Consider the following 9,695-nt stretch of genomic DNA (forward strand, 5'->3'; position numbering starts at 1 on the left):
ATAATGATATCGGGTACTGCTTTGGGCCTCATCGCATATCATTCAATCCTTCTTTTTTGACAAAATTCTAACACTATAAGTTATTACAGGACACGTATAAAGATTTTCACAGCTTTTCTTTAATAAAGCAGGATAAGAAATATCTACTTTATTAAAGTAGTGAGTGAAGGAAAATCCTTATCACTGACAGACTCAAATAATTACAGACACAAAATCTTTGCAAAATCTTTTTTGTTTTTCTTTGGCGTGCATTTTTCTGATTTCTGAGGAGAATCCTTATCTTCTATGGACTTTGTCTTCTTTTGTGGGAGCGCCAATTATTGATGTCGATCCTTGGAGTGATTATTTTAAAGTTGGGTCTTCGTGGAAAATCTTCAAAATGTAAAGAGTCAAGAAACATGTTTAAAATATATTATGAGTCTTGTAGTGGTAATAAATCAATATTAAAAAAGGGTATAGAATTTATAAGCATTTAAATTCATTGTATAATACTTATCCCTAATTCGAATTAAAAAAATCACCTTATTTGGTTTTGAGTTTTCAAAAATAATTTTCTAAATTTTCAATTCGTATTTTTATATTTTAAATAATTTTTACAATATTTTAATCATTTTTTTAATTTTTTTGATCCACATAATCTTAATGCATTAAAAAGTAAAAAAATTGTACATTTTAAAAATAAAAATCATTTAATACAAAAAATATAAAAATATATTGAATTTTCATATTTTTTATATTTTATATTTAGTGAATCTTTAATTTTTTTTTCATAAACATAATACTTTTTAAGCATATTTTAAATTAGGAATATCTAAAAAATAAAAAATTTACTTAAATTATTAAAAAAATTCATTAAAAAACAAAAAAACAAAAAACTCAATTTTCTCAGACTCACCTTAATTTATCATTTATTTATTTATATATTATTTTCTTGGGCTTGAGCCAAACGGGTAAGTCCAGTTTTTGGAATCTTTTTAGAACCCTGATTTGTTATATATTACAAAAAAAGGCCCGGAACTAGAACGATCGTGATCCTGAAGACCCCTCATTCATTCTCTTTCTCTCTCTCTCTCTCTCTCTCTCTCTCAAAAACCAGTCTGGTGACGAGGGTTTCTCCGGAGATTCCAATGGCGAAATCGTCACCGGTGTCTGTGCTGAAAGCATACTGGTTTCCTCTGATTCTCTTCGCATCATCCATGTTCTATCAGCTCCTGATCCTTCCTCGTTCCTACCCTCCTTCTCACTACGATGGTCACACTCACTCACTCACTATCAAACTTTCTCTTCTCTCCCTTTCTTCACTATCTACTTTTCATAACAATCAATTTTTGTAATTTCAGTTTTGGGGATCAAGAGGTATAGTTCCATGGAACAAGTCGCTGAAGCCTACGAGAAGTTCTCATCCAAGTGGTAATAATGCTCTTCACTCTCTAAAATCTCATCTTTTAGTACATCAAGTTTTCAATCTATATATGCATACATAGTGAAGTGTCTAAAATCTTATATTCTGTTTTAACCCTTGACAGTTTTATTTGTGACTTGTGAGATACTAAATTGGGAGGTTAACTTTGTGTCTTTACCTCTAAAAGTACGGACACGTGACAAGACACGGTGATGCGGATAGATAAATTTTTAAAAAATATAGGACACGATGTGTTGGGATACGTTTAAAACATATATTTTTATTTTATGTATATTTTTAAATATGTAATATATATTTTATGTTAAATATTTAATTTTATCAAATTTATCATATGCTATTTTAGTAAAAAAATTAAATATTTTAATTTAAAAAGAAAAAAATAGTACTTAGTGTGTCCCTAATGTGTCCCTAGAGTGCCCCTAGGTATCCTCAATGTGTCCCTTGTTTGTCCCAATGTGTCTGCGGCGTGTCCAAAGTGTTCTAATGTGTTCAACTCTTTCTAGCATGTCTGACATGTGCCCAACGCGTGTTAGTGTCCGTGTCCGACATGTGTCAAACACCTATATGTGACCTCCGGAGAGGTGTCTGTGCGTCATAGCTTTACGTCATTTTTATTAATCAATTTTTTATATTGTGTTCTTTCTAATATTTTGAAGGCATACATTTCATGGAGTGGCTTTACTATGGTATACAATGGTATACGATATTGGTAGGGCTTGTTTGATTGGTTGGAGTAATATTGACGGGACGGGATTAATAATCCATGGGATTAACCATTGGATTGACTGTTCAACTCAATTAAGGCTTGTTTAATTAGGCATACTATAACATAAGATTGAGATTATTAATTCATAGAACTCACATTCCATTGCTTGGTTGCAAATTTTATTATTCGAATTAGATTCCAATAGTTATTCTATCCAATATAATTGATGATTTTTTTTAATCTTACAACTTTTACATATAATTGGGATTATAAATTTTTATATCTATTGCAAAATAAACTTGGATAAGAGGAAATTATGTATTTCAGCAATCCAGTCGGATAACTAATCCTACACTAATCTCATGGATTGTTAATACCCTCGCTATTAATCCTTACTAATCAAACAAGTCCTTAGTGGATTATTAATAATAATGCCTCCTTCCATATGGTATTGAATATCCCACGATTTTGTGGGATTAGAAATCCTACGTATTACTAAGCCGGCCACCATTTATGTCATCCAAACGTAGGAATGTGTATATCACTGGATCGACAATCCAATCCTATGCTCTAATACTAGAATCAAACAGGCCCATAATGAAATATATTTATGTAAATGGCAGTGTTATGTTTATATAATATATTCTCAATCAACTTGACATTCAAAAGACGGACCTATGAACTCTAAATAGAGTAGAATATGAAGAAAGAGAAAGTGAAAACTCTTTATTTTAAAGCCTAAAAGGTGTGTATATTTATTGTTAAAGAAAAAGTAAAATATAATTGTGGAACCGTTGGGTTGGACTGGCTTGACCCATGTTTATTTCACTATAATAACAAAAGAATGGTGGGAATAGACTTGTGAGACCACACAAGCTTATTCTAATCTACCCTAGAAACTTAAGATGTGAAAATCCTCCAAACAACTTGAACACTAAGTATCCATACAATCTTGTTTGGGGTCTTTACTGCAAGGGAAGAAGTAAGCGAGAATCTCTCTTTTAATCTGTCAATTTGATAGAATCTGCACTTGGCCTTTCTAGCAATTGCCTAAAATAATAGAGGAAACATGAATGAACCTCTTTGCGCATACTTGAATCAAATATAATTGGAGTGTATTTTTTCAGGCAATTGGAAGAAAAGAAACAAGTAGGGTGACATGGGTACCCTTGTTTAAGGTCTTAAATATTCCTTTAGTTCATTATCATTGCCATTAATTAAAAAGCTGGGAGAAGTAATGCATGTCTTGACCCAACTGATAAACTTTTTAGGAAACCCCGTCCATCAAGTGTCTGGAGCTTGGAATGCCAACTTACTGAATCATAGGCTTTTCTTAAGTCCACCTTCAAAGCACATTTCCTGCCATTAGCACTGTGATGATATTTCCTGAGAAAGCAGCACATTATCAGCAATCCTCTCCATCCTCCATAATGGGCAGTTTGGCAATGTGACACAATTGAAGGATTTAAGTCTATCTGCTACAATTTTAGCAGTGCACTTATAAATGATATTACAATAAGAGATAGGTCTATCACTTAGATTTGAAGGATTAGGCAGCTTGCCGATCCAATTAATCACTATAGATTGAACTTCTCTCAGCAAGCACCAGAACTGAAGAAAAAAGATATCCAAGCAATCACATCATCACCTATAATGGACCAAGCTTTTTTAAAGAACATAGCATTGTATCTATCAGCTGTTGGAGCTTTTTCATCTTTTAGTGAGAACATAGTGCTTCATCTCTGCAGGAGCAACATAACCTGAGTAACTCACATTTCCGACATTCAGTAAGTTGCTTCTTGATATAGTTTTTTATGCCACCTAAAAGTTTATCAAAAAATGAGACAATGTCTTTACTTCATTTGGATCAGTATGACGGAACCACCCTACTTTGTTATTCCCACTTTTCTATGACTAGCTCTTCTCTGATTTATAGCGTCAAAGTAAAAAACACTATTCTGGTCCCCTAAATTCAACTACTGAATTATAAAGTTCTGCTTAACATACTTTCCTCAGCCCTATAGCTACTCAACTTGATAAAATTGAGCGTAGCATTCTTGTCTTCGTGAATAAGAGCTACATCATTTCCACTTCCTTTCAACTACTTTTGTGACCAGTCTTATTTCTCAACTCTTAACGATAATGATTTCTCAACTCTTAACAATAATGACCACTATATTTAAGCCTTTTTTTTGGGTGAATAACTATAGTTAAGCTTTGAACTGGTTATATTTCTCTCATTCAGAAGGAGAATTGACTTGTGGAAATATTTTGTAAGCATCAATTTCGTTTTTTGCAGGTTCTGAAGTTTGATGATGGTTAAAGTTGTGCTCTTTAAAAGTTGAAGCATTAGTTTAATAATGGCTGTCTGTGATCACTGATTCACTACCAGTATAGAAAACAGACTAATTTGCTTAATAATTGTCATATACTCAAGGCTCCACTTTGTTTGTTTGTTTGTTTTTAATTTATTTTTCTGCTGCAATACGAGTGTGTTTATATCACTTTGTGTCATTATATTAGTTGACACAATTATGCATTGTTGTGAATTAACCACAGTAACTTTTCTTGCTTAGTTGATGCTGATCTTTTCTAGAAGATGTTAATAAAATATGTAGCTAACTGTATATATGGTATTTTTTTTCTCTCTAATTGGTGTTATACCAAATATTTTTATATTAAACTAACAAATGCATTGATTCAGGAATTCGGGCACAGAAGTTCCTCCTATAACTGAGTTGATCAAGGTTTGTAAGTCTCCATTTGCTCTCAAGGCGATTTACAAAATCAGTGTCGTGTATGTTTATGTATATATATGAGTGTATGTCTCGTGTGGGGGGTGGGTTTTGAACATCCTGTAATATTGTTATATATTTTTATGTCGTGTGAAATATCGTTGTATTGTATATATGTTCTCCTGTTGTTATGCTTCTCCAATTTGACCACATTATTTATTGGAAGTTGAGAAACAAAATTTTTTCACGATGACATTATTGGAATAAATTTTCCAAGATGGATGAGTAGTAATACAGCAGAAGAATAGAACTGGAAGGTAGTGGTAGGATCAATTGGTACAGGATGACAGACTTAGATTGGCTGATCATGTGAAACAAAGGCCAATAATTGTGCCAACTAGAGAGAGCAATGTCTTGAAGGTGTTGCCTAATGAAGGGAATACAAAGAAAGGACCTAAAAGGACTGGAAAAAACATGTTAGTTTATTTTGATTTAACTTTGGACCCTGTCCCAGATGAAATATTCATGAAATAAGATCATGGAAGCATAATATTTTATTGAGTTGAGCCATGTGATAATTTGTACAGATGCTTTGCATTGCACCTGATATTGCTTCTTGAAATTAAGAATAAATTTCCCCTTTGTTACTACTGGAATCTGTTATGACAATGAAATTATTCAAGGGGAAAGGATCTCCTTTGATAAATTTCCTTATGGTTACAAGATATCCCAATGCTTAATCAGTCAAATTATTAAAGTTCTCTTACTTATACAATCTGTGGCTTGTTTATGAGTCATTTTGAAAATTTGATCAAATTCTACATTTAAATTTTTTTTTGGTTGCTTCTTCAAAATATTTGAAAATTTTGTTTTCTGAAATATAAGGTTTTATTTATTTATTTTTTATTATAATGGTGTTTGATCTATAAATCTAATGCTTTATGAAGTTTTAATTATCATGTCTACTTTCTGTCACAAAACACTGATATGACACCATGCCCAGTTCGAAAGAGTTACTCAACGTGGAAGTCATCTCTGTTCATATGATATTTATATATTAAGAAAACCTTACGATAGGGTGCCTAATGATGTGATATAGTGGGTGTTAGAGAAAAAGAGTGTGGCCAAGGGATTTATTGATGCCATAATGGACATATATGATGAGGTTGTGACTATAATTACATGTAGGGGAAATTAGTAAATTTCCAATTACTGGAGGATTACATCAAGGGTCAACTTTGAGCTCTTATCTATTTGCCTTTGTTATGGATGAATTAACTATATATATTTAGTTAGCATGATGTCTTGTATACATTAAGGATGATGTCTCATGATGTATGTTGTTCGTAGATGATATTTGTTCTAGTGGATGAAATTAAGGGAGAAATTAACACTAGAATAGAACCTTGGAAAGAAACACTCAAGTGAAAAGGGTTTAAATTAGTGGAGCTAAAAATGAATATTTGGAATGTAACTTTAGTATCGATAGTAGAAGAAATAATGAAATGAGAATTAAAAATTAGCAAATTACAAAGAGTGGACATTTTTTTAACCTAGGTTTGATTATTAATTAGGATGGAGAGGTTAGAGATAATGTGATCCATAAAATAAAAGTAGGTTGGCTCAAGTATAGAAGTGCTATTGACATATTATGTGATCGATGAATATTAACAAAATTGAAATGGAAATTTCATAGCACTATGAGGTTAGTGATACTTTACAAGATAGAATGTTGGGCCACTAAAACAACATATTTATAAAGAGAACGAATTCTACACGGCTTAGCCGTAAACCACCTAGTTTACGGGCGGCCACTCAACAGATGCTATGTTGGCCATTGAACAGATGTCTACCACTCTGGTTTTCTCTTCTCTCTCGTTCTTTCTCTCGATGCTTTTTCTTCATTCCCTCTCTATACAATGGTACAAACCAAGCAATCAAAACGAAGAATCCTGATCATTGGTAGTGATGTGTTGATGAAGAAGCTGTCGATCAAGGCTGTATGGAAGTCAGATCTGGTGACTGGAGGAATGAAAAGCCACGCATGTTCAAGCTAGAAACGGAGCTCTTGAGTTCCAATCTAGAAAAACTGATTTGGTTTTGGGTTTTGTCTTGAAATTATTGTAATTATTTCATGGAAGATGGAATTTATGATAAGCTCTACAAGATTTTGGGTTTTGTTTTGAAATTATTGTATTATTTTATGGAAGATGGAATTTATGATAAGATCTACAAGATTCTGCAATTACAAACTCATAGAAGGATGGGGATTTGCATCATCATCAACTGCAAAAAATTTATTTTTTTATTTTTATTTTTATTTTTTTGCAATCCTTTGTAATTTTGATCTCCATGATATCATAGCTTCTATACATCATCATCAACTGATTTGGTTTTGGGTTTTGTCTTGAAATTATTGTAATTATTTCATGGAAGATGGAATTTATGATAAGCTCTACAAGATTTTGGTTTTTGTTTTGAAATTATTGTATTATTTTATGGAAGATGGAATTTATGATAAGATCTACAAGATTCTGCAATTACAAACTCATAGAAGGATGGGGATTTGCATCATCATCAACTGCAAAAAATTTATTTTTTTATTTTTATTTTTATTTTTTTGAAATCCTTTGTAATTTTGATCTCCATGATATCATGCTCATAAAGTATTCTTAAGATTGTATGCCCCCTCCGTTAGTTGCATCAGATAAATAATATAGTCTGAACATTGTAGATAATCAGTCGGATTTTTATGTGTATGTAGATCATATTATCAATAAGATGTTTTGAAAGAAGAAGAACTGAGTGAGAAATCTGGGAGAGAGAAGACAAAAACCAGATGAGAAATTGAAAATAAGTAAAAAACAAAATGGGCCTGACATGTCAACTATTGAATGGCTACCCGTAAAGTCCATCCATCACGGCTAAGTTGTAAGGAATTTAATCTCATTTATAAAATGAGTGTAGCTGAGATAGAGATATGCTTAGAAGAACGTGCGGTAAGACTAGGAAATACACGATTAGAAATTGAATACATTTGTGAAATGACCGGAGTAACACCGATTTAAGATGAGTTGAAAGGGAATATGCTAAGATGGTTTGATCATGTACAATGAAGGGTGTAGATGCAATAGTAACAGATAGTGATATGATCAGCATAAATAGAAATGTTAGGGAGAGCCCCAAACCTAAATTGATATGGGATGCTATAGTAAAAAATGATATGTGTTTATTTAATTTAATTTAATTTAATTGAGCATATAGCCCTTGACAAAGTAGAATGACGAAAAAGAATTCATGTTGCCAACACCACTTGATTGGATTAGTTTGGTTTGTCTAGAAATTATGTGGTTTTGTTGGCACCAATACCAAATCCTACTTGAGTTAACTTGAGTACTTCTAGTATTGTAAATATTTAAGTTATGTGGTCTGATTTCCAGATTCGATATGCTTTTGAGCTGCTGACAAATCCTTTATGGAAGAGGAATTACGACATATTCGGTATTGACGAGCACATTGTGAGTTTTTAACTATCAACCTATCAATATGAAGCCTATGGTGCTTGTTTGAACCTTTACTATTTTTCTTTGCTCAATAGACTTTACTAATAATCTTTTGATGCATGACATTGATTTGTTGACCGTAGCATGTTCTTGATAGTATCAAGGAGCGACATGCTGGGACAATTTTTTCTGAAATTGACCTTCCATTGCTGGGGTCTGCTTCCTTTGGTTAGTTGAGTTGTTCCATTCTAGACTATTTGCTTTTGTACCAAAGATTTTTATTTGGAAACATGTACTATATGTTTCTTGTTGTGGGAATTACAACTCTAATATGATGTCATCATCTCTTTCTTTTATTTTCTTTTCCTGTTAAATCAGATCCAGGAGATCATGATTTTGAGGTCATCACCTCTGGGAACTTTCTGTCTAAGTTTGAAAATTCAAAGGCATTGCTAATTCAGGTATTCTCAATAGGTACAGTGACTTGATATATCTTGGCTATTATTAAAAGAGCATGTACTTAGTGGACCAATGTTACATAGACTCTCTAAATAATTAACATTTTTAGTTGGACATTCGCCTAGCAAGCATGTAAAGTTATTCAACTTTAATTATACATAAAACCCGTTACTACATCAATTCTGTTACATATTTTATAGTATTAGAAATCTATATGCAACCATGCTTGATGACCTAGGACTTGGGAATTGGATGAATTGATGCTTAGATACATACTTGCACTCGACACTCGTACATGAAGCTTAGAATCTATGTAACAAAGGACTGGCTGTGTTGTTTTTGTTCATTTTGTACAAATGATATTTCATGTAATATGTAACAAATATCTTAACTTGAATTATCCCAGAAAACCAAAATCTGAAAAAGATATAACAGTGAAAAAGAAAATCCTTGAAATTTAAACCTATCTAGGGTTTCAATGTTAATGTCGGTGGGGATGGAAAGACTCTTCGTACTGATATAAAAACTTAGATACATCATTCATATGTTGGAATTTATTTCTTAATAAGCAACAATTGAGTTTGTAGTCAAATGTTGAAATTGTGTGAAATACCAGCTATACAAAATAATCATAGAAGGCTGCCGTAAATATTATGAACTCTTGATCTTGTCTTTGTCACTCCTGTTGTTGTGGTTATTCTAATATTAGTGTACTGGAAAGAGATCTTTTATAGGTGTTCATTGTTGTTTATCAAAACTTGGTTCAGGTATTTTCATTTGGGAGTAACCGCTCTGCACAAATTTCTAGTAACTGGAAGAAAATTGGCGTTCATTTCTGATATTAATTGTTGCATATATTTATTGTTGAT

General features: G+C 32.2%; 1 protein-coding gene across 1 annotated transcript; it reads left to right on the forward strand.

Annotated features, from left to right (window-relative positions):
• The first annotated feature begins 1,016 nt into the window (after positions 1–1,016).
• Positions 1,017–9,665, forward strand: LOC145813228 (uncharacterized). The gene is made up of 7 exons (XM_082908510.1): positions 1,017–1,251; positions 1,341–1,410; positions 4,834–4,876; positions 8,305–8,382; positions 8,511–8,595; positions 8,746–8,828; positions 9,594–9,665. Exons 1-7 carry the CDS (start codon positions 1,128–1,130, stop codon positions 9,663–9,665), a joined length of 555 nt encoding a protein of 184 aa, XP_082764636.1. The 5' UTR covers positions 1,017–1,127.
• Positions 9,666–9,695: the final 30 nt, after the last annotated feature.

This window comes from Camellia sinensis, chromosome 15 (assembly GCF_055761805.1).
Source record: "Camellia sinensis isolate YWXY chromosome 15, ASM5576180v1, whole genome shotgun sequence".
Taxonomy (NCBI): domain Eukaryota; kingdom Viridiplantae; phylum Streptophyta; class Magnoliopsida; order Ericales; family Theaceae; genus Camellia; species Camellia sinensis.